Source organism: Neovison vison, chromosome 3, assembly GCF_020171115.1.
Source record: "Neovison vison isolate M4711 chromosome 3, ASM_NN_V1, whole genome shotgun sequence".
Lineage (NCBI taxonomy): Eukaryota > Metazoa > Chordata > Mammalia > Carnivora > Mustelidae > Neogale > Neogale vison.
Window position 1 is genome coordinate 215,008,224 of NC_058093.1, and position 26,660 is coordinate 215,034,883.

General features: G+C 40.1%; 1 protein-coding gene across 1 annotated transcript in view; it reads right to left on the reverse strand.

Moving 5' to 3' along the window:
* The window catches only part of LOC122903624 (sodium/glucose cotransporter 1-like), a 72,869-nt gene extending 48,946 nt beyond the window's left edge, over positions 1-23,923 (reverse strand). Inside the window, 7 exon segments of the mRNA XM_044244411.1 lie at positions 468-578; positions 2,235-2,339; positions 11,345-11,404; positions 12,625-12,725; positions 18,472-18,516; positions 18,519-18,546; positions 23,804-23,923. Of these exon segments, the coding sequence (XP_044100346.1) occupies positions 468-578; positions 2,235-2,339; positions 11,345-11,404; positions 12,625-12,725; positions 18,472-18,516; positions 18,519-18,546; positions 23,804-23,923 (570 nt within the window).
* Positions 23,924-26,660: the final 2,737 nt, after the last annotated feature.

Consider the following 26,660-nt stretch of genomic DNA (forward strand, 5'->3'; position numbering starts at 1 on the left):
TGTGGCTGGAAAAAACAAGTGATGAGATCTTCCACTCTCAAAACCTAGGGGGATACTCTGGGACAGAAACGCCTACATAAAAGATCCCATCTGATGGCTCAACCAGCTTACCAGGTGACCGGGATGCCGATAGCTGCTGCATCTGCCTCATTCCCTCTCTGCTTCTACTCCATTACCTGGCAGTCTGAAGTGTCAGGCCGTGGCCCACCTCAAACATGATCACTGCCATCCTTGCCAGTGCCCTCAGAAAGCTCCCACAGGCCTGATCTGATTTCTAGAGGTAGGAAACCAATTAGGCACCCCACCACAATTATTTATACTGTTCCACCCCCTTGGGTCTAGCAATGTGATCTATAGACTTAGCAAAAATGCAAAAGCTGGAGACTCCCTGCTTGAATGCCTACTACCACTCCACTATAAGAGGAGAGCTTTGGTGTCAATATAAATATGTGCATGGTTATAGTAACCTCATCTGTGATGGCATAAATGCCAATAACTGTCAGCAAGACTATGGTGGCCAGATAGATATCTAACCCCCAAACCAGTCTCATAAACATGGCACCAGTACAGATCTCTACCTGAAATAAGTACACAGGCAACAAGCTGCATTTTCATTTCCAGCTCATTCAACAGCAGTATCATAAAGGCCCTAGAAGCCATTTGCAGGAAGTGGTCTATGGTTAGCACACCTACTTTATTGCTAATGGATAGAGACTAAATCTACCCAAGTTCTGTTGGGCGGAGAGACTTGTGCCCCATGAGTTCAGCAAGGTCAGCACTCTTAGGGCTTGGGTTAATCCAGTTAATTCAGTTCAGACAAAACTAAGCCTCTTCCTCCCTGGAGCATTGTAGCAGGGAGTCTGTGCAAAGACAGCCGTTGCTACAGTTCTGCCATTGGGAAAAGGTAAAGGGGTCAGCTCATCCATCAGGCCCTGGCAAGCTTCTTCTCTAAAAGACCAGATAGTAAATACTGTAGGCTCTGCAGGCCACATACTTGTCTCTGTTTTTCATAACCATTTAAAACTGTAAAAAAAAAAAAAACCATTCTTAGATCAAACAAAGGAGAAGACGAGGCTGATTGGCCTGCAGGCCAGATTTGTTGATCCTTGGCTTAGCTGGCACTGATTTTAAAACATGTGCATATCATTTAACTGGCTCTTCTCTTACTTTGTTATTGTGGTCTCCAGAGTAGCGATACAAGGAACCCAACATTCATCTATCCATTTATTCATCAAATGTTTACTAAGTGCCAATATAGTAGATACTCAACAGGGTTTAGAAGACACAAGAGTTACTAAGACTCAGCTGCTGTCCTCAGGGACCCTATATTTAGTGACAGATACTAAATAGGCAATTCTATGCAGTGTGGTAAGTGACACTCTCATTTGGTTACTAAGACAATAACAAAAACAAAACAAAAACCCCCAAACATGAATCGAATGTCTTAAGTGCTAATCATTTTCTCAGCATAGTGGGTAATGTAGTGAAGAAGCCAGGAAAGGCCCTGGACCTACAGAAGCTTGCACTGAAGTGGAGGAGACAGATAATGATCAAGGAAACAACTCACTTTCACATGGTAACAAGTACTACAGAGAAAATAAAAATCCAATAATGGAGTAGAGATTGGCTGGAATCTCATGATTCATGGAATCTCATGAAACCCACGGAAGACCTCGCCAAGGAGGTGATATTTGAAAAATCTGGGGGAAGAACATTCCAGACACAATGTAGGGCAAGTGTTGAAGGCTTCAAGTGGAAATAAGCTTGGTGGGTTTGAGAAACAATAAGGCAGGCAGTGTGGCCAGAGCCTGATGACAACGAGGGAGGAGACCAGGAGACAAGGCTGAGAGGCAGGGACAAGAACCTGACATCCTTACAGATCATAACAAGGGGCTTAGGTTTTCTTGTAGGGGTGGTAGAAAACTCTTGAATTGTTTTAAGCGGAGGAATGACATCACCTAATGACATGACACAGGTAAGCCCAGTGTTCTCTGAAAATACAAAGGATGGACATATAACTTAGGCTTGGGGCACAAAGAAGAAGATGCCTCTGACTTTATTTTTTGTAAGTATTATTCGGTTATTTTTTTCTCTCCTCTCACTTAGATAGCAGAGGCCGTAAGCAATTTGTGGGGTCCCAGAGTAAACTGCTGAGACCAATCTAGCACTCTCCTGCCTACTGAATTTTTGTTCACCTCTGTTTTCTTTCTTGGGCTGACTTTTGCACAACTCACTGAGATCTTATTAAAGATATAGAGGAGTAAGTACAGAATATCAAGGAGGAGCTGGATCTGAAAGCCACCAAACCTCTTCCTCAAATATTCTGGCACTGTCGTCACCTGTATAAGCAAAAAAGAAGTCATCACCAGACAGTGCCAGAAGAGGCAGACCCACAGGGATGAGTCTTGCTTGCAATATACTGATTGTCACCGAGATACAGCTGATGGTAGGAAAGGGCCAGGAATATACGGTATAGCAGGGTCACTCACTCTGGCTTTGTTAGGAGGGGGGAAATAAAAAAGGAGAGGAAATAGTACTGTCTTCAAGAACCCAGCTTTCTGTGTAATCTCCTGAATGCAGAAGGGAATCCTGCTAACTGAACAGGTCTAATGACAAATCACCTTCACGAAGTACTCCGCAGAGCAAAATCAAATGACTTATCACATACTACAAATATAACAAGTGCTCAGGAGAGACAGAACTTGACTCAACAGCTCTTGAACCTAGTCCTCTGTACTCATGCTCTTGTGCATGTGCTGGCTGTCCCCAACAATCCTCTTCATTTTGACTTCCATTGTCTCCAACTGTGGGCACCCCATGGCAGGGAGTGTGCCTCTTTGTTTATTAGATTCCTGGACCCAGGCACAGAGCCTGGCTCGTGGTAGGTGAATAAATAATAGTTAAATGTAAACTGTCCCACCTGCCCTGAGAATCCTCATGTGCACCTGCTCACATGTGTCTATTTTAAGTTCTACCTCAAAATCCATCTGCTTTATGAAAACTTACCTGTGGGCTTCACAGGGACCATGTATCCTCTCCTAAACACCTATGACTTCAATATTTTCACCTTCTGTTTGGTTCTTTTACATATATACCTATATATTTTTAATTAAAAAATTCTAATTAATTAATTAATTAATTAGACAGAGAGAGGTCACAAGTAGGCAGAGAGGCAGACAGAGGGAAAGGGGTCGGGGGGGGGGTGGGAAGCAGGCCCCCTGCTGAGCAGAGAGCTCGATGTGGGGCTCGATCCAGGACCCTGGGATCATGACCTTAGCTGAAGGCAGAAGCTTAACCCACTGAGCCACCCAGGCACCCCACCTTCTATTGGGTTATTAATCATATACTGTCATATATGACTCTTTCTTGGTGATTCTACTTTACACTTGCTGATTGAATTCATTTGCTAGGGCTGCTATCCCAGAGTGCAACAGACCGAGGGGCTTAAGCAATAGAAATGTTACAGTCTCCGGGTGCCTGGGTGGCTAAATGGGTTAAAGCCTCTGCCTCCGGCTCAGGTAATGATCCCAGGGTCCTGGGATCGAGCCCCGCATCAGGCTCTCTGCTCAGCAGGGAGCCTGCTTCCCTTCCTCTCTCTGCCTCACTGTCTACTGTAATCTGTCAAATAAATAAATAAAAATTAAAAAAAAAAGAACTGTTACAGTCTCATAGTTCTTGAGGCTGGAAGTTCTGGAGGCTTTCAGCAGGCTTGTTTTCTTCTGGGACCCATGAAGGAAGGGTCCATTCCTGGCCTCTGTCCTTGGCTTGTTGATGGCTGTTATCTTGTGTCTTCCTACCCTCTTACCTCTGTATATGTCTCTGCCCAAATTTTCTCTTCTTATAAGGTCCTACTGGATTAGGGCCCACACTAATGACCTCATTTTTACCTTAGTTACTTCTTTAAAGACCTTATCCCAAAATACAGTCACAATCTGAGGTAGTTTTCCTGGGATTATGGCTTCATCATTGCAGACACTAAGCTGCATGGCAAGTAAGCTTTCCCACATTTTTGATGTCTCTCTACAAATATTTAAAAATTTTCACTATTTTTTTAAAACTTATTTTATTTAAATTCAATTAGTTAACTTATAATGTATCTTTAGCTTCAGATGTAAGGCTCAATAGTTCATCAGTTGCATGTAACACGCAGTGTTTATTACATCATGTGCCCTCCTTAATGCCCATTACCCAATTATCCCCATCCTTCCTTTACTCCCTCCCAACAGCCTTCAGTTTGTTTCCTATAGTTAAGAGTCTCTCATGGTTTGTCTCCCTCTCTGATTTCATCTTATTTTTTTCTCCCTTCCCCTATGATCCTTTGTTTTGTTCCTTTAATTCCACATATGAATGAAACCATCTTTCTCTGATTGATTTATTTCATTCAGCATAATACCCTCCTGTTCCAGCCATGTCGATGTAAATGGTAAGATTCCATTCTTTCTGATGGCTGAATAATATTCCATTGTGTATATATACCACATCTTCTTTATCCATTCATCTGTTGATGGAAATCTGGTCTCTTTCCATGGTTTGGCTATTGAGGACATTGCTGTTATAAACACTGGGACTCAAGTGCCCCTTCAGATCCCGTTTGTATCCTTTAGCTAAATACCTAGTACTGTAATTGCTGGGTTGTAAGGTAGCTCTATTCAGTGAAATTCTCCCATTTTAAGTGTCAAGTTTGATGACTTTGGGAAAATACATACAGTTATGTGATTACCACCATACTTGAAATATTAAGCATTTTTAACACCCCCACAGAACCCCCTAGGATTTGCAATCAAGGCCTTCACCCCACCCTTGGTCTCAGACAACCAGTATCAGCTTTCCCTACAGATGTTTCCTAGAATTTTAAATAAATGAAATCATATACTGTGTACTCTTTTTTAATGTCCTGATTCTTTCAGTGGCCTAATGTTCTTGAGACTCAGCCACATGGTTGTAGGAGGCCTTTTTAATGCTGCTTGGTATATGATGTTGTGTGCTGTTCCTCCACTCTTCTACTGCAATTTAGATTTTTTCAAGATTTGGCTAGTAGAAACATGACCATTATGAAGCTTCATGTACAAATTTATGTGTGGACATGTGTTTTCATTTCTCCAGAGTACATAAAAATCTAGATCTAAGGAAATACTTGTCTGGGTGGTCAGGATTAATTTGTGGGGAAACTGCCAAACTGTCCTCCCTGATGTGGCCATGCCATTCTGCATTTCCTCAAGAAACGTGTGAGTCTCGGTTACCCCACACCTTTCCAACTCTTGCTAGTGTCAGTTGTTCTCCTCTTAGCCATTCTGTCTGGTACAGTGGCATCTTACATAATGTTCCTAATGATCAGTTGTAGTGAGGATAGTTTCATATGATTACTTGCCATTTGTCTGTTTTCTTTGGCGAAACAGCTATTTAAAACTTTAAATACTGAAAAATTTTAAAACCTGAGTTTTAAGGTTTTTTAGAAAAACAAAATACACATTGTGGATATAAGTCTTTTGTTGTAAATATGTTCTAGAAATATTTCCCCCCAATCCCTAGCTTGACTTTTCACTTTCTTAAAGATATCTTTCGAAGAGTTAAGGTTTAAAATTTTATTTTGAAGTCCTATCAATTTCTTCCTCTGTGGTTTATGTTTTTTGTCCTAATTGAGAAATCTTACTCTACTTAGTCACCCTCTTTTTATTTTTGCACTAAGTTTTTAAAAATTAAGGTAAAATATAACATTATACTAGTTTTAGGTATACAAATAATGATTTGATATTTATACACATTTCATCTACATTTTTGAAGAGTACTTTTACTGGATATGGAATTCTTGGTGGACAGATTTTTCTTCCTTTCAGCATTTGAATATGTCATTCAAATATTTCCTGGCTTCCATTATACCTGATATCCATTATATCTTCCATCTAGATCTCATCCATTGACTGTACCATCTCTCCCCTGCATGTAGTGTGTTCTTTTTCTTTTACTTCTTTCAAAATTTCTTCTTTATCTTTGCTTTTAGCAGTTTGACTATGATGTAAACCTAAGGGTAGCTTTTAGTGTGTTTTTGGTGTTTGTTAAGATTTTTATAGCAGTAAATTATCATTTTCCACCAAAATTTGGTATATTTTCAGTTACTATTTCTTCAAAAAATTTTTTTCTTGCCTGTTTCTCTCTCCTTTTTGGGATATCAAGTAAATGCATGCTGGACTGTTTGATATTATATCATAGGTCCTGAGGTTTTCTTCCTTTTTCTTCATATTTTTTCCTTTCTGTTCTTTCTCCTGGGTAATAATAATTCCTATTATCCTTAAGTTTATTGATTCCCTCATTTGCTATCTTATTTGTGCTTTTGAGCTCCCTTTGTGAACTTTTCATTTCAGCTATTGTGCTTTTCAACTCTAGAATTTCCATTTGGTTCTTTTCTATAGTTTCAGTTTCTCTGTTGAGAGGCCCTATTTGCTTATTCAATGGTATCACAATTTACTTCTTTGGACGTATTTATAATTGTAGGTTTGAAGTCTTTTGTTTGTTAAATCAACATCTGGGCCTGGTCAGAGTCAGTTTCTATTTATTGCTTTTTCTCTTAGAGTCTGGGTCACATTTTTAAAAATATTTTAAAAAAGATTTTATTTATTTATTTGGCAGACAGGGATCACAAATAGGCAGAGAAGCAGGCAGAGAGAGAGAGAGAGGAAGTAGGCTCCCTGCTGAGCAGAGAGCTTGATGTGGGGCTCGATTCCAGGACACTGGGATCATGACCTGAGCTGAAGGCAGAGGCTTTAGCCCACTGAGCCACCCAGGCGCCACCCTCTGGGTCACATTTATAATTCCATTTCTTTATATGTCTAATAATTCTTGGTTGCAGACTGGCCATCATCGATCATATGATACAGCATTCTAGAATCTGTTTTGTTCTGAGGATTGCTGTTTCTTGCTTTTTAGGCAGTTAACCTCCCTGGACTCAAACTGCAACATCTTTCATGCCATCCCATCTCCCACCCCCACCCTGCAGGGTGTAGCAGCTGATGTCTCTGCTTGGGTTTTTTTTTTTTTTTTTTTTTTTTTTTTTTTTTTTTTTAGCTTTTAGCTGCTGCTAATTTAGCCTGGTCTAGAGGTTTTCCTGGCAATTGAGTAGTCTGGCAGTCAGGGTTTCTTGCAGAATTTATATGCAGATTTGGGGGTTAATCCTCTCTTTGGTACCTTTGGTTTTGGAGCTCTCACATAAATTTTCTGTTGTTTTTTCAGCCCTCTGTTATGAGTAAGACTTCTGCTATCCACTGCCTACATTGGGTGGGCTGGGTAATGTACTGAGTCCTAGGCACTATAAAGCCACAGATCTCAGAGGTGTAGCTCTGTCTCTGCAGGGTAGAGCTCCTTCTAGTTTCTTTTTTCGGTTCCCTGTGTTCTCATGCATGCATGTGTACATTGGTGGTCAGCTGGGCTTTGAGTTTTTTCCAACTTACTTTAAAATCTTTCTCTGTCTCAAAGACATAAAGTCATGCTGTACTTCCTTATGAAGTTTGAAATCTTTTACCTTTCCTATTTAAGTCTTTAATCAATTTAAATTTATTTTGTATAGAATAGGCATCCAATCTGATTTTTTAAATATGATAATCTATTGACCCTTTCCTCAGTGGTCTGCAGCACCACTGAGGTCATAAATCAAATGTCCATATATATGAGTATTCCTGGGTTATTTTCCTCTTCCACTTGCTAATGTTTTTATCCTTGTGTCACTATCATAGTGTCTTAATTACTATAGCTTTATAATAAGTCTTGATATCTGTAGGAAAAAACCTTATTTTTCTTTGATAGGAGTATCTTTGCTATTCTTATGCTTTTGCCTTTTTACATACATTTAATTTCTTTTTCCAACTTTATGGATATATAATGACATAAAACACTGTGTAAGTTTAAGGTGTACAACATGATTTGATATACAAATACTCGTGAAATGATTATCACAGTAAGGTTTGCTAATATCTCCAACACCTCATGTCATTACCTTTTTTTTTTATACTGAGTTTCAAGGTTTACTCTCTTAGCAACTTTAAATATAAATGAATTAAATTCTTCAATCAAAAGGCATAGAGTGGCTAAATGGATTTTAAAATTAGCATGGTGACTATCATTGACAATATTGTATTATATAGTTAAAAGTTGCTAAGAGAGTAAATCTTGAGACTCTCAGTATATAAAAAAAGGTAATGACATGAGGTGTTGGAGATATTAACAAACCTTACTTACATAAGGGCTTACTAATGCCATCTTATTAATTGTCTTCTGGTAGTTTTGTAATTCCTTTGTTATTTTCTTTCTCTCTTGCTATCTTCCTTTGTGAAATAATGATTTTCCTTAGCAGTATGCTTTCATTTCCTCCTATTTATCTTTTATATATCTACTGTTAACTTTTTGCTTTTTGGTTACCATGGGGTTTACATGAAACTTCTCATAGTTATAATAGTCTACTTTAAGGCAATCATTTTGATCACATACAAAAACTGTACTCTTTTACTCCTCACCTCAACATTTTTTGATGCCACAATTTACTTCTTTTAATATTATTTATTTATTAACCAATAATTGTAGCTATAGTTGTTTTTTTTTAAAGATTTTATGTATTTATTTGACAGAAATCACAAGTAGATGGAGAGGCAGGCAGAGAGAGTGAGGGAAGCAGGCTCCCTGCTGAGCAGAAAGCCCGATGCAGGACTCGATCCCAGGACCCTGAGATCATGACCTGAGCCGAAGGCAGCGGCTTAACCCACTGAGCCACCCAGGCGCCCCTATAGTTGTTTTTAATACTTTTGTCTTTTAACCTTTAAACTGGAGTTAAGTGATTAACATCCCACCATTTAAAAAATATTAGGCTACTCTGAATTTGTGTATATACTTACCTTTATCAGGGTATTGTTTATTTTCATATGTTTTCATGTTTCTTAGTAGCACTTCCATTTCAGCTTGAAGAACTTCTTTCAGCACTTTTGTAAGATAGAGGTAGCGGTGATGAACTCCATCAGCTATTGTCTATTTGGGAAAGCCTTTATTTCTCCTTCATTTCTGAAGGATAACTTTATCACATAAAGTATACTTGGTTGGTAGGTTTTTTTTTCCTTTTATCACTTTAAATATATCATCCCACTCTCTCTTGGCCCGCAAGGCTTCTGCTAAGAAATCTGCCAATAGCATTATGGGCATTCCCTTGTGTGTGAGGATTTTTTTCTTGTTGTTTTTAATTTTTCTCTTTGATTTTTAGACAATTTTATTATGATGTGTTTCGGAAAATATAGTTTTGGGTTGAAACTGGGGACACTTATGATCCTCATGATCTTGGATATCCAAATTTCTCCCCTGATTTTGGAGGTTCTCAGTCATTATTTCTTTAAATAAGCTTTCTGTCCCTTTCATCTCTTTTCTCCTTCTGGGAGCCCTATGATGTGTGGGTTGTTTCTCTTAATGATATCCCATAGTCTCATAGGCTTTTGTAGCTCTTTTTCATTGCCCCTTGACCAAATAATTTCAAATGACTTGTCTTCTACTTCATAGATTCTTCTGCTTGATCCAGTCCACTATTTATGTTCTATATTGTACTTTTCATTTCATCCATTGTATTCTCCCACCTCAGAACATGTTTATTTTCATGATTTCTATCTATTAAATTTCTCATTTCTATCATGTGCCATTTTCCTTATTTTATTGAATTGTCTTTCTGTGTTTTCTTTTAGCCACCAAACTTCTTTCAAACAATTATTCTGCATTATTTATTAAACAAATTTCAGCTCTCCATTTCTTTGGACTTAGTTACTGGAAAACTATTCTTCTGGTGGTGCCATGCTTCCTTGATTTTTCATGTTCTTCAAATTTTGTATTACTGTCTTTGCATTTGAGGAAGCAGTCACCTCCTCATCTTTACTGACTGGACTTTGGAGAGAAATAGCCTTCTGTAAGCCTTGCTAGAAATTCTGAAGATTTCTCAGACCTTTCTGTGGATACACCTGCTCCACACTTCTTGTTCCTTTTTTGGGGGTGGGGATTTTTAAGATTATATATCTTCTCTTGATTCTGCAAAGCCAGGTCAAGTTCTGACAGCCTCTCCTTTCCTTGTTTTCCCTAGGGCAATGCTGAATACTAAACTTTGTGTGCTTTCTCCCAGTTCCAGGGCTAGTCTTATTTTCTGTGAATGCTCACTAACTTTCTGCAAAAAAAGACATACTCTTGCCACCATCAGAGGTGCACAAAGGAGCTAGCCATGGGATGGAGGTGTATGTGGATGACGTGTGTGGCATGTTGGATGGGTGCCCTTTGGGCCAGCTGGGGGTATCTGTAGGTCAGGAGACCCCAGTGACTCCCTGGCAGGCTTCCTGATAAGTCTTCAAAGTGGTTAGTAGGATCTGGGTTGCTCTGATGCCTTCTGAGAACCCTGGCTGCTGTTTTCTCAGTCACTCCCTCTCCTACCCCCTAAGATGTGTAGCACACCTCTGTATTCTGGATGTGAGAAATAAGTGGGTCTTCTTGGCAGACTCCTGCACAACTTCATAGCTGGGCATTTACTTTCATGCTATCAATTTCCTCTGTGGGAGAAATTTCAGGCCGGGAAGATCTCTCTTGGCAGTAAGCTGTGCCACCTTGGGGGAGGAATGACATAGGTACACTGAAATTGTTTCCCTTACCCTCTTCAATATGTCTAATCTTGGATTTTCTTTTTCTCCAGCAGTGTGCTAGAACTTCTCCAGTGGACTTCTGGACTTCTGCGGAGGCCCTCTTATCTATGGGTGATTGTCTAAATTGGTGTCCTTTGAGGGAAGAGAGTAGAAAGCTTTTATTCCACCATGCTGATGATGTCAGTCCACATGTCTTCACAGATGTGCAGCCTAGATGGACTCTGTCTCTCTTAGCTGGACACTGACATGTCTTTATCCCCTTATTTCCTACATACATTTTAGAATCACATCAACTTCTTAAAAAATCCTGTTTGGATTTTGTTTGGAATTGCATTCCAAGTACAGACCAATTTGGAAAGAACTAACATTTTTAGGATATTGTCTTCTAGTCATTAACATATTTGTTCTCTTCATTTATTTGGGTCTTATTTTTAGATAAAGTTTTAAAACATTTTCTGTAAAAGCCCTAAAAAGTGAATCCCTGAATAAGTCCCAGAGTGAAACAATGGGGAGTTACTGGTATCTGCGTACCCAAGGCAGAATGATGTTATTTTAGGCACTTCTTAGGATTTAGGGAAGTTAGTGCAAGAATCAAAAGACTGAGAAATTTAACTTGTCCTCCAGGATGCTTTTATGTATACCTGCAATATTTGTAAGAAAAAAATTTTTTATAGAGAACAGATTAACTGATTATGGACACTCACCTCAGCTTTAATATAAGTGGGAGAAAATACCCAACCGAGAACACAGAGAAGAAACGGAGCCTGGAACCAAGAAGAAGAATTAGGCTGGGCTCTTAAATGAGATGCAATCTCAGTGACTATCTGTTTTGAGACTAACAAATGTATCAGCACCGGGGAAACTTACAAACAACAGCCCAAGTGCACACCTTCCAGTGTAACAAACCTATGAAAGAGTGAGAGCATTCTTAATTTTGGGGAGTTAACTGAGCCAGTTTTCAGGGGACTTAATTTTAATTTATTGTTTGCCTACTTCCAGATCAGAGTAAAGATGGCTTATAATTAAAAGATAGTTAAAAAAATTAGAAACCATTCAGAGAAATGGGGGAGAAACTCTACCAAAATTTCATACAAGTTACTGAAATTAAGTAATAAATTTGGCTCTGGCTTTCTTACAAAGAAGGGGTAAGGTGAGCTGGATATTAAAGCAGATGCTAGTAAATTCTGATAGGTGAATTGTGGTAAAAACCAGGCTTCTTGCTAGGTTTGAAACTGACTCTTCTAGAAGTATTCTTTATTTTTGTAGAAAGTCAAGACTCAGAAAGTAGGAGCTTTCTGATTTATCCAGAAAAGTCAGATGATTTATATAGAGATAAATTAATAAGCCTGAGACTTATAAATTCACTCATATTGAACTTATATAGTGAACAAATTCCATGTCCTATAACAAATATATCCCACAGATTAAATAAATAATCAATTTCATAAGTTTTATAGTTGAAATTTGGTATTCTTAGGAGGTCAATTAGGAGTTTTGTCATAATTAGTTAAATATTTCAAAGAGCTTAATCAAGCCCATTCTCAATACATACTGCAAATATATACAAGCATACACATATATACACACAAATATGTACATACATTTCTGTGTATATATACACACATATACACATGTATGCATATATATCTGTATGTATATTTAAGCACAAATGTATATGTACACATAAACTTAAATGTTAATAAGATTTTTTCTCTTTTCCCTACCTGATTAGTTCTTTGTTCACTGTGTTGCTATGACCCTTGGAATGTAAGCATTTTCTGTCTCTTCATTAACTTTAATAACCAAGAACAAAAACTGACACAATTTTTTTGGGAATTCAAAGACTTGGTTCCTTTCTTCCATGTCTTCTCCAGAAGTCTTCAATATTTATTTACTGGAGATTGAAAGCAAGTTTTTATGTCTATGAGTTTTATTTGGACAATGGTAAAGAGGGAGGTTAGTGGCAGTAGGAGGTATTATTCATGTTCCACTCAAAGGCCCCAGTAGCAATCCCTGAAGTTGCGACTATTCCAGCCAGGCCCAGAAAGTGGCCACTGCCAATATTTGAGGCAAAAAGAGAAGCACCTATCTGATAATGAAAAGGTGATCACCTATCAGAACTCTCAGTCCAGCTCCAAGAATCATTTTCACAAATGTAAACTCAAGTGAAAAGAAAAGGATGGCCTTTCTTAGGGAACCACCCTTTACCTGCCACAGCAACTTCCTTGTGGTTCCCTACTTTGGAAATGTTAGTAGAATGTGATTTCATCATTGCTTCAAATAAGTTAAAAATATCAATAATTTAACTAATTAGCTGTAAGAGACTGGTTAAAATACTAAGGTACTAGAATATGGTGAGATACAATGTAGCATACAGAAAGAATAAAGGAGCTTTTCATTTAACAATAAGGTAAGCAGTATGTATAATACAATCTTATCAAAATTTTATGTGTGCATCTTACACTTGCACAAAATATGTATGGGAGTGATTCTGGCTATATAAATATATACATATAACAAAATATTCCTGGAATTATGGTTATAGAGATGGAATGAGAAAATTTCAAATTCTGTACTTAGACTGCAACTTTCGTTTTTTTTTTTTTTTTTTTTTACCATCAACATCTGTTACTTTCAAAAGAAAAAATCCTAGAGGTATTTAAATGAGCAAAATCCCTCCTAAACCAATGACAGCTTTTTAGCTGAGTAGGGATAGCCACTCCATTCAAAACCAAAGTGCAAATATTATGCTGTTGACATGAGATAGATTTAAAACCAAATTATCAAGAAAGGACAAATAACAAAACCTTTAGGTAAAAACAGACACCCCAGTATTGACAATATTGATGTAAGAAAAACTAGTGTTCAAGACTAAAAGGATTAAACAGACGAAGAAGGTTTTTTTTTAAAAAAATATAAGTATAAAAAGTAAAACACACTAATAAGACACAGTTGAGAACATATAGACACTAAATACCTTAACGGTGACAATTGTAAGGCAAAAAAAAAAAAAAAAGTCTTAGAAGTGACACATATAAATCCTCAAGTATTACTAGTTATTTTTATTTTTATTGTTAAGAATGTTCACTATAGGGGCACCTTGGTGGCTCAGTTGGTTAAGCATCTGCCTTCAGCTTGGTCATAATCCTGGGGTCCTGGGATTGAGTCCCATGTCAGGTTCTCTGCTCAGCGGGAGCCTGCTTCTCCCTCTTCTCCTTACTTGTGCTCTCTCTTGCCACCTCTCTCTCTCTCAAATAAATAAATAAAATCTAAAAAGAAAAAAAAAAGAATGTTCACTACATCACTACATTTACCATAACAGTGAGAAGTTATATATAATCTAAATTGCCCAATAATATGGTGTATAAATGATGGAATGTCCAAATGATATAATGCTATGCAACTGCATATAAAATAAATCCACCTATTTATGTTTTATAGATGTCAGAAGATACTAGCACATTATTAAATTAAAAGATAGGTTTTTTAAAAAAGATTTTATTTATTTTTTGACAGGCAGAGATCACAAGTAGGGAGAGAGGCAGGAAGAGAGAGGGGGGGAAGCAGGCTTCCTGCTGAGCAGAGAACCTGATGCGGGGCTCAATCCCAGGACCTTGAGATCATGACCTGAACAGAAAGGCAGAGGCTTAACCTGATGAGCCACCCAGGCAACCCAAATTAAAAGGTAGGTTTAAAAGGCACCACTCATTAATTCAATAACTAGTAATAAAAGTCCACTGCCAACTATGTTTAAGCACTGTTCTAGATATTAGGGATACATTAGTGAGTAGAATAGACACAAAGTCCTGTCCTCATGAAGCTAACATTCTTTTGGGGAAAAGAGAATAAACAAAATAAATTAGAGGATTATTTTAAAGCTATCTATCTATCTATCTATCTATCTATTTATTTGAGAGAGTGTGTATGCACACCTGAGTGAGGGGAGGAGCAGAGGGGGAGGGAAAGGGAGAGAGAGGAGGGAAAAGAATCTTAAGCAAACTCCCTCCTAAGTATGGAGCCAAATGCAGGGCTCAATCCCAGGAGTCCCAAGACCCCAAGATCATGACCTGAGCTGAAACAAAGAATTGGACACTTACGGGCCCACCTGGGTGGCTCAGATGGTTAAACGTCTGCCTTTGGCTTGGGTCATGATCCTGGGGTCCTGGGATCCAGTCCCTCAGTGGACTCTCTGCTCGGCGGGGAGTCTGCTTCTCCCTCTGCCTTGGCCTCTCTCTCTCTGTCTCTCATGAATAAATAAATAAAATTAAAAAAATCAGACATTTAATGTAATGAACCACCCAGGTGCTCCAAGGATTATTTTATATCATGATATATAGTGATAAACACTATAGACTTAAAAAAAAAAGATAAGGAAGTGGATAGGAAGTACTGGGATATTGGGTGGTCAGGGTGGACTGAGAGAAGAGCTGAGGAAGACCAGAAGAGGTGGGGGAGCAAGCCACGGGGATTCTGGGGAAAGCGCTCCAGCTGAGTAGAGCAGCAGGGGCAAAGGCCCTGAGGCAGAAGCACAGCTGTGTTGTTCAAGGACACTGGATAGTGCTGGGGACAGGAATCCTGAGAGGCAAGGTCTGAGGTACAGATCATCTGTGCTCTAATACATGCCATTGTAAGTGGCAGGGCTTTCATTCTGGGTAACATGGGAGTCCCAAGAGGGTTCCCTTTAGCTGCTCTGCTGAGATTGGATATAGAAGGGTCAAGGTAGTTAAAGTGGGAGCCCAAGAAGCTGTTATAATTAATCCAGGTGAGAGACAAAAGCAGCAACTCTGGAGGGAGAGTTGATGGGAAGTGGTCAGATTTGAAAGATACCTTTTAGATCAAGTCACAGGATTTCCTGATGGATGGGATGTCGGGTTTAAGAGAGACTAAAGCATACATGTTTGTCAACCGCAGCACAGAAGGATGGACTTGCTATTCAGGAGGCAGGAAAGATGGAGGGAGGATACGACTTGTGGAGGAAGGTCTGAAGCTGCCTTTGGGGCTTGTTCTGTTTGGGATACCTGACAGACTTCTCAAGTGCAGGTATTGAATAGTGCAGGCATCACAAGAGAGCCTGGAGTTCACAGGAGAGACCTGGGATTTGTTAGCATGTAACTGGTATTCAACGCCACGAGCTAGAGGAGTTGCCAAGTGTGTGAGTGTAATTGGAGAGAAGTGGTCAAATGTGAGCTCTGGGGACCTTCAGCATCCACAAGCAAGGGAGATGGGGGAGAGCCAGCCGGGGAGACTGACCATGAGCGGCTGGGTAGGCAGCTGGAAGAGAGAAAGGCGACAAAACAGGGAGGTAGGAGGACAGAAAGTCTCAGAGTTTCATCACTGTCAAGCCAGCTGACATGAGGGCTGGGAACTGGGCACAAGAATAAGCCATATACCAAAAAAAAAAAAAAAAAAAAAAAAAAAAAGAATAAGCCATATACAATTAAAAAAAGAAAGAAAGAAAGAAAAAGGAAGAAAAGAATAAGTCATGTGGTGGGCCTTGATGAGAGCAATTGATACCCATCAGATATCTGCTAATTAAAGAAGAATATAAAACAAAAAAGAAAGCCAGAGTGGCAAAAGTCATTCTTTTGATTCAATTTCCTTTAATAATATATTATATTATTAAATGAAATATTTGTAAATATATACAAATAAAATATATTATATTAAAATATATTTTGATCATTAAGTAATAATCCTAACAATGAAAAGAGAAGTCACAGCAAAGAAATTAATAAATCATAATATACATAAACATTGGGAGGCCAAACCATGTTAGTGTTTCCTGAAAACCATTACAAGTGTCAGTTACACAAGATAATGTGGGAAACAGAGTGCCATTTCTCTCTGTATAGAGAAATATAGAAAACATGGGTATAGAAAACATGGCTTCAGGTCTAAAAGAGGCTTAGGCAAAAGACTGAGGCCCTCACAGCTCAGGAAGAGACTGTGTTGCTAGAATCCTCCGCAGAAAAATAAACTAAGGGAGGAGGCCAGTTGCAAATATTTCTTTGCTGTATTCAATCTCTTTCTAAATCAGGTTTATATATATATAAAAGAAGATCCATGTATAACTCAGAGAGTTAACACTAGGAAACCGCTTTTCCCCTTCACAGCTAAGAGGCGAAGCCATTTCTTTCTTTCTTTTTTTTTTTTAAAAGATTTTATTTAAGGGGCGCCTGGGTGGCTCAGTGGGTTAAGCCGCTGCCTTCGGCTCAGGTCATGATCTCAGGGTCCTGGGATCGAGTCCCGCATCGGGCTCTCTGCTCGGCAGGGAGTCTGCTTCCCTCTCTCTCTCTCTCTGCCTGCCTCTCCATCTACTTGTGATTTCTCTCTGTCAAATAAATAAATAAAATCTTTAAAAAAAAAAAAGATTTTATTTAATATTTGACAGGCAGAGATCACAAGCAGGCAGAGAGGCAGGCAGAGAGAGGAGGAAGCAGGCTCCCTGCTGTGCAGAGAGCCCGATGCGGGGCTCAATCCCAGGACTCTGAGATCATGACCTGAGCCGAAGGCAGTGGCTTAACCCACTGAGCCACCCAGGCGCCCGAGGTGAAGCCATTTCTGCTATGTTGTTGGATCCATCACAGTTAATAAGTGAAATTTCCTTGTTCCTTTGAATAAAGGCACCTTCTCCTCCTGAGACAAGACTTCTTTCTTTGAAGCATTACCCCAGTGTGAAAAACCAAATCTTTGCTTTAAGACTGGTTAACATTTGGGGCGCCTGGGTGGCTCAGTGGGTTAAGTCTCTGCCTTCGGCTCAGATCATGATCTCAGGGTCCTGGGATGGAGCCCTAGATCGGGCTCCCTGCTCAACAGGGAGCCTGATTCCCCCTCTCTGCCTGCTGCTCTGCCTACTTGTGATCTCTCTCTCTCTGTCAAATAAATAAATAAAATCTTAAAAAAAAAGACCGGTTAACATTTGAGAGCAAAGAATATTGGAGAAAGGTTCTGCTTCTTATACAATGCTCTTGATATAGCTTACAGTCCTGTGCAGGAAATGAATGTACATTTTTTACAAAATAAGCTATAAGGTGGCCCTAGCTCAGGCTTGGCTTGGGTCCTCAACTCTGGGCCCTGCTAGTTACTTACATCCTTCTCCTCCCTTGGGGCACCCCTACCCACTCCATCATGGGTACAGGGTCATGGACAGGCAGCTGCCTCTGCTGCTGTGGGAGTTTTGAGGTGCTCTTCTGAGATGGAATCACTCTGAATAATGAAAAACTTATTTAATACATAAAAGACAAAAGATGTTTCTACTCTGTCTCCCTCCATCCAGCATCAAGCTATTCCACACCTCCAAGCTTTGCCATGTGCTATTCTCTCTGCCTGGAATACCCTCACATTCTCCCTGCCAAACACCCACTCCACCTTCAAATCTTGCTCAAACAATCCTATCTCTGTAAGGCCTTTCCTGTCTTGCACCACCTCCACCCAGCAAGCCTGAGTCTACCTTTCATCCATACCTGGCCTGTGCACCTCCCACCAGACTCACTGTACAGCACTGTGACGTGCTGAGATTTGTGGGATACACATCCAACTCCCATTCTAGAGTGTTTACTTGCAGAGGACAATACTGTCTATTTCCAGCCTGTTTCCTGGAACCTAGAACAATGCTTTGTATATATGAGGCACCTAATAAACGGTTAGCAAATTCAACTGAGTTAAATGGAAACATGTTGGTAAGAAACTTCTTCAGAGTTATGCAAACTCTAATGGAATGACTTTCCTGGTTGAGCAACTTCAAATTATTTTTGGGATAAGACATCTACATTAAAGTAATAGACAAGTTAGCGTGCGGCCCCCCACGTGGATTGCCATGCGCAAGGCTTACTCGTTGGCCACCATGCTAGACTGCGGCCAGCCAGGAAGGAGTCTTTACTGTTCCACGATTGCTTGATAGGATAGCCTTAAAAGCAAACAAAGGAGCCTGGATGGCTCAGTGGGTTAAGCCGCTGCCTTCGGCTCAGGTCATGATCTCAGGGTCCTGGGATTGAGTCCCGCATTGGGCTCTGTGCTCAGCAGGGAGCCTGCTTCCTCCTCTTTCTCTCTGCCTGCCTCTCTGCCTACTTGTGATCTCTCTCTGTCAAATAAATAAATAAAATCTTAAAAAAAAAAAAAGCAAACAAAGGAATACAAGACACAAACTGCTCCAAAGACATCGATCTCTCAAACAACCATCTTCACTTCTCTTTAGCAGAGATCCCCAAATCTATTCTCCCCTTCTTTATTTTTAAGAATAGAAGCCCCTACCCACTGAGTTACAGTGAAGGCTCAAGGCTGCCTAGCTGGAGGCTAGTCTATTTCAGGTCTGATTGCATGGACATTCACTTTTGTACACTCTTGGGAAAATAATATTGCTTTAGTCATTCCCAGCTAGTTAACCAGTGCCATAGTCTCCAGCAAAGTCTGGGAGATAAGTGGTTAGAGAATGTCTGGATCACTCAGGAATGGCAAATATGAACATGTGCCTAGCTTCTCCCAGGACATCAGTCTGCCATTACTATGGTGTCCTTCCAACATATCCACATCCTCTTTACTCAGGCTCCTAGCTCTGATTCCCAGACCCTGATGTGATCAAAAGACAATCCTGTGGATTTCCTGGATTGCGCAGAATCAGCATGACCTAAGGATGGCAGCTAGTTGACAGAAATGTGTTTCTGTGGGAACAGTGAACTTAAAAACTGCCATCTGGGGTATCTGCATTTTAATGGAGTCCCCTTCTTTAAGCCAAAGAAACAACACTCCAAATCAGACATATTAAGTTAGTCTCACTTCATCTATTCACTAAATGCTTATCAAGGTCTTGCTGTGTGAAGAGCTAAACTTTTCTAAGGAAGGTATCAGCAATAAAACTTATAAAAGGAATTTACAAAACAGTTCTCAGATGAATAAAAGCATCCTCTCTTTATGGAAAGAGAGGATTATTCAGTAAGCAGAAGAGATCCTGGGAAGAAGGTGGCTTAAGCATCTGTCCCTGCCTCTTCCTTTCTCCCTGCTCTCTTTCTTGAATAATAACACAACCATAGCAGCCATGTTGGTGGGGAAGAAGATACAGCCAACACTTTCTCAAAGCCCTCCTGGGTGACACTGATAAAAGAGAAAACAAACCAAAAAAAAGTTTAGGTTTTCCCCTCTGTATCATCCTGTAAGAGCCAAGGCATCAGCAACAAAGACTAAGTTCCCAGGTTCCTGGAGGGCTCGGCAGACAGGAATTGATGAATGCTTTCAGAAGGAGTCCCATCTGTGCGAATGTAAGCTATCAGTTCAGTGAGAAAAGGGGTTTAATAAGTGCAAGAAAATAAAGCTAGACTCATCCATCACATCATACATAAAAATAAATTTTCAATGTTCTAGATATTTAAATATGAGAAAAACTATGAAATAGTAGAACAAAATTTAGGATAATAATTGTATGATCTTGGAATTGGGAGAAAACTTTCCTAAGCAAAGCAGGAAACCTACAAGATACAAAGGAAAAGAGAGATAGTTGACTTCCACAAAGCTAACAAAAACTCAAATGACAGAAAGATACCATTAACAGTTCAGACCAGTGGTTCTCAACCAGAGGTGATTTTTGCCCCATCAACCCAGAGGATGTTTGGCAATGTCTGCACGTATTTTTAGCTGTGAATGGGTAGGAGTTGAGGATATTTCCAAGCTTCCTATAACTAACTATAGGACAGACACTCACAGTGAATTATCTGGTCCCAAATATCCGTAGTAGACACCGATCTGGACAAAGGATAGCTTGGGGGGAAACATGAGCAAGTCAAATGACAGAGAAGTTGATAATAGCAAAGTCAAACAACCCAAATACAAAATGGCAAATAAACTGGCTATTCACGGGAGAAGAAAATTCATGGACAATAAACTCATAAAAAGATGCTCAACCTCACCAGGAGTCTAGGAAGTGCAAATCAAAACCACAATGACAAAGTACACACACACACACACACACACACACACACACACAGGGAGAGTAATAACTAAGTCTTAGGGAAAAGAGCATGATCATATCCTGCTTGTGAGAAAATTAAAGTAAGTCTCACAAGCTTTGGGGGTTGGCATTAGTAACAGCTACTAAAATTTCAAGTAAACATACACTTCTGATCCAGCAGTTCTAATTTTTGGAATCCATGCTACACAGATTAAAAGCACTATGGACTCTGAAAAACAATCTGAGGGTTTTGAAGCGGTGGGGGGTGGGAGGTTGGGGGAACCAGGTGGTGGGTATTAGAGAGGGCACGGATTGCATGGGGCACTGGGTGTGGTGCAAAAACAAGGAATACTGTTATGCTGAAAAAAATTTTTTTACACAAGAACACATTTCAATGGAAAAAATTCTATATTCTTGGCATCTGCACTGCAGAAATCACACAAATATGCAAAAATATAGAGACAAAGATATTCAATGTATATTACCTCTGATAATGGTAATTGCAAAGGAATTAAGTAATCATCAAAAAGGCATTAATTACAATGATGAATCATTAAATTCTACCTCTGAAATTAATAATACACTGTATGTTAATTAAATTGAATTTAAATGAAAAAAGAAAGCACCAATACAGGGCACCTGGGTGGCTCAGTGGGTTAAAGCCTCTGCCTTCGGCTCAGGTCACGATCTCAGGGTTCTGGGATCGAGTCCCGCATTGGGCTCTCCGCTCAGCAGGGAGCCTGCTTCTTCCTCTATCTCTGCCTGCCTCTCTGACTACTTGTGACCTCTCTCTCTGTCAAATAAATAAAAAATATCTTAAAAAAAAAAGAACCAATACATCAAAAACAACACCTGGCAACAATCTAAGTGTCAGTAGGAAAAAGCTGAAGAATACATGTTTGTAGGACTACTAGACAGCTAATAAAAACACAAGCTGAATCTCTTATCTATTGACCTATAGGACTCTCTCCATATATAGCAAGGGGGGAAAAAGTGAGCTGCAGCGTAATGTGTATGACATGATCACATCTTCTGTAAAGACAAGACAAAAACTCTACATATGGGGGCGCCTGGGTGGCTCAGTGGGTTGAGCCGCTGCCTTTGGCTCAGGTCATGATCCCAGGGTCCTGGAATCGAGCCCCGCATCAGGCTCTCTGCTCAGCAGGGAGCCTGCTTCCTCCTCTCTCTCTGCCTGCCTCTCTGCCTGCTTGTCATCTCTTTCTGTCAAATAAATAAATTAAAAATATTAAAAAAAAACTCTACATATGTATCCTCATGCTTACATAAGCACTGAGAAAGGGGAGGAAGTATACACAACCCATGGTTATCTCAGAAGGATGGAAATGGATGGGGGAAGAATAGTAACATTCCTTATTTATGCATCTTTTTACTTCTTACAATGAGCATATAATACTTTCCTAATTAAAAACAGTATATGATCTGCAAAAAGAACAAATGGAAAGATACTAATATAAAGAAGGAGAAAGACGGAAGCATTCTGGATAACTGTGAATATTTTATGGCTCCTAGAACAGAAGGAACAGCAGGTTTCTTTTGGAAATGACCAGATGGCTTACTAGTCCTTTGACCTTGGTCAGACTTAGGCCCCAAAATTAGGCCTGGAAGAAAGTTGGGTGGGGGATTCCTAATTCAATACGAGCGCTGGGGGAAGGATCCCAAAACAAGTACTCATACTCAGCACCCCTGTGTCCACAGGCCACTCAGAAGATGTTTCTTATAATCGAGACCAATTTTTTAATTAAGATTTAATTTATTTATTTGACAGAGAGAGAGAGACACAGCGAGAGAGGGCACATAAGCAGGGGAGTGGGAGAGGGAGAAGCAGGCTTCCTGCTGAGGAGGGAGCCAGATGCAGGGCTCAATCCCAGGACCCTGGTATCATGACCTGAGCTGAAGGCAGACGCTTAACCAACTGAGCCACCCAAGGAGCCCTGAGGCCAATTAAAAAAAAATCTTTTGTTTGAATGATCTGGATAAATACCCTGGATTTCTCCTTTATGTTTGGAATAAAGGGCCTATATTTTCTCTTCTGGTACAAAATTCTCTTAATAGGATGGAGACCATGTCTTCATTACTCTATGTGCTTCCTAGCAGCATAATGACTTACTGTAAGCCCTCAAAAAGAGTGTCCAATGATTGCATTTTTGAAAGGCCAGACTCTGCACAGTAAAATCCTGTTCATGATCTGGTGAAATGTTTCAAAGTAAAGGTCACATGGGCATGAAAAGCCTCAGTTGGGTGGGGGCCCAGAATGAGAACTTTCCCACTGGTTAGTGAATGGTGGCAGTCACCAGACACTCCTGCTTGCTGAAGGAGGCTAGGCAGAAGCTTCTGACTGTTAATAGCTTACAGGAAGGGTGACACCATGACACCAGCCAAAGCTTTTATATCCATCTGATCTTTCACTGGAATGCAGGCAGGCTCGTCCTAGGCAGTATGGTTAAAAGATATGAGTGCTTACATGCTAAGCACTAGTGGGCAGAGGGCAGTGACGGAGACACGGTCTCTGCCCTCTTAAGAGAACCCTGTAGGAAGAAAAACAAAACAAAACACAGAACCACTTTTCATTCAAATTCAGAGGGAATGCTTAGAGCCCTAACTTACATGTGACCTTTGAGATTCTGCTCACAAGGCAAAGGGGTGAAGCTCATGAGTCAGATCAGGCAGCTCTAGGTTTGAATCTGAACACAGTCATTCCCTGGTTGTTACTGAACATCTCTGAACCTCAGATTCTTCAACCGTGAAATTGGAGGGAATGACAGTATATTATTCACAGCATGGTTGTGAGGGTTAAAGATGAAGTTAAAGCACTCAGGACAGACCTGGCACTTATGGGTCTAATCAGCACTGGCTGTCATTATTACCACCATCATCGTGATGATCATAACAAGGACGGCTTACCAAACACCCTGAGGTTCCAGGGAGTGGGCACAGGGGGATTTGGGCCTGCTTGTTTATTTGAGGGGTGGTGGGGAAACGTGGGGTTAGTCAAGGATGGCTCCATTACTGAGGACCTGCATTTATTTATTCTTGGGTAGGTGGAAGGTGGAGAGGTCTCCGGGGAAGGCTCTGCATAGGCCAGGACAGGGATGAGAGGGTACAAGGGTGGGGCGGGAAGCGAGGTGGGGACCCGGTGACTGGCACGGAGCAGGTAAAACCAGCCTGGTGTCCAGGGCTCCGCCCTCCCCTCCGGTCCCCGACGTACCCACAGCCCGATGCCCAGGACCAACAGGAAGTACAAAACCATCACCAGGATGTCTAGGGCGCTGCTGACGCCAGAGCCCAAAGTGCTCCAACTTGGGATGTCATTCCACAACAAGCCCATGGTGGCGCTTCTGCCAGGGGAGCAGAGCGGGTTGTCAAAGGAGGCGGCAAGGGCTTTGACCTTGGCTTGGCTTTGGATGTGGCTCCGCAATGGCAGGGCATTTCGGGAAGGGCCGCAGGGCAGCCTGGGAGTTCCCGGCAGGCCTCGGGGCCCAGCACCGCCCAGCTCCCCCCAGACTGTAGATGCTTCCTTCCTTAGGGGTTCGTCTATAAGGTGAGAACACGAAAAGTCCTTCGTCACTGCTGTTCCAGGCAATGCCTCTTCTGTGTGGACTGCACTCCTTTTATTTGGGGACACTGTGAGTTGGGCTGGGGTGGGGCCAAGCGTGAGGCTACAGAGGCAGGGTCAGTTCACAGTGCATCTTTCTGAGCCGTCTTGGAGCCTGGGGTCAAGTGAGAAGCCAGTGATTGCGCCTCTGTCTTTATGTACGATTTTCCTATCTGGTTCATTGTAGACTTGGGTTAATTGGGATTTAGTAAAACAAGTACATTGGAATAATATTTCTCCTGAGCCCCGAGTTTTTCAGTGCCCCCTTCAATTTTGCACCAAGGAAAATGCCTCACTTGCCTCACCCTAATCGGGGTCCTGCTTGGACCAACGGATTCCAGAGGGGTCCCCACATTTTGCAATTTGATCTTTTCCTGGTGCTGTGCGCATTTTAAAATCTGGGTCAAGCATTACTCTGATGTCTCTGTGAAAGGTGTCTTTCTGCTTAACTGTCTTTTCAGAATTTTTGGTTAATGATACTAACACCACCAAAAAAAAATGCTTTTAACAATAATAATAGCTAACATAATAGTTCTTGCGAGGTACCAGACCCCCTTCTTCTTTGCACATGTTAACCCATTTGATTCTGGCAATAAGCAAATTGAACTTATGATCACAAGGAGGGGGAGACTTGTACCTATCAGTAGTCAGTCACTGGTCTATGATCACAGCCTCCAGAGTGGAATTATATAGTTCTAGTTTAACTTCAGTGCTATCCAGAAAAAAATGTACTATGAATCACAGATGTTATTTTATTTTATTCCAGCTTTATTGAGGTACGATTGGCAGAAATCATACATATTTAAGATGTAAGTGATATTTAAGGTGTAGGTGATTTTGATAAATGTATATATTTGAAATAATTATATGCTCTTATTAACATATCAATCACCATTACCACTTTGTGTGTATGTATGTTAAGAACACTTGATATCTACTCTGTTAGTAAATTTCAAGTATGCAGTACACTATAATGAACTATAGTCACCCTGCTGTGTACTAGGTCCCTAGAACTTATTCATCTTATAAGTGAAAGTTTGTACCCTTTGATCGATATCTCTCCTTTCCCCCCCAGGCCTGCCCTAGCTTCTGGTAATCTGGTAATCATCATTATGTTCTACTTTCTGTTACTATGAGTTTGACCTTTTTTTTTTTAGATTTCACATATAAGTGAGATCATATGTCTTTCTGTGCCCGGTTTATTTCACTTAGCATAATGTCCTCCAGGTTTATTCATGTTGTTGCAAATAGCAGGGTTTCCTTCTCTTCTAAGGCTGAATAATATTCTATTGTGTACATATGTACCACATTTTCTTTATCCATGCCCCTGTCCGTGGACACTTAGGTTGCTTCTTCATCTTGGCTACTGTGTAATGCTGCAGTGAACATGAGAGTACAGATTTCTCTTTGAGATAATGACTATATTTCCTTTGGATATATACCTAGAAGTGGCATTGCTGGATCATGTAATCATTCTATTTTTAATGTTTTGCAAAACCTCTATACTGTTTTCCACAAAGGCTGTGCCAATTTACATTCTCACCAGTAGTGTTTTCCCTTTTCTCTACATCCTAGTCAATACTTGTTATATCCTGTCTTTTTGATAATAGCCATCCTACCAAGTTTGAAGTAATAGCCCATTGTGGTTTTGATTTATATTTCCTTTTCTTTAAAAAGACATTTTAAATTTGTTATCTTTATTCTATATTTTTAATTATTTTTTCATTAATTTTCTTATAGTTTCAGTTCCTTTTTTATCTTTTATTATTTTTCAATTTTTATTTTTACATATATAGTGTATGTATTTTTGTTTATGTTAATTTTACTTTATTTCATTTTGTTTTTTATTTTGGTATTGATATTCTTTTTTTAAGCTTTTAACATTTTTAAAAATTATTGTTATTTTTTATTATGTTGATTTAGCCACCATATAGTACATCATTAGTTTTTGATGGCGTGTTCAGTGGTGCATTATTTGGGTATAACATCCAGTGCTCATCACAACATGTGTTCTTTTTAATGCTCATCACTGGGCTAGCTCCTCCCCTTTCCCCCTCCCCTATGAAACCCTCAGTTTTTTCCCCAGAGTCCATAGTCTCTCATGGTTTTTCTCCCTCACTCCTTTCAGTTTTCCCTCCCTTCCCCTGTGGTCTTCCATGTTATTCCCTATGTCCCACATGAGTGAAACAATATGATAGTAGTCTTTCTCTGATGGACTTACTTCATGTAGCATAATCCCCTCCAGTTTCATACATATCAGTGCAAATGGTGGGTATTCATCCTTTCTGATGGCTGAGTAATATTCTGTATATGTGAACCACATCTTCTTTATCCATTCATCTGTTGAAGGGCATCTCGGCTCCTTTCACAGTTTGGCTGTTGTGAACATTGCTGCTATGAACATTGGGGTGCATGTGACCCTTCTTTTCACTTCATCTGTATCTTTGGGGTAGATATCTAGTAGTACAAT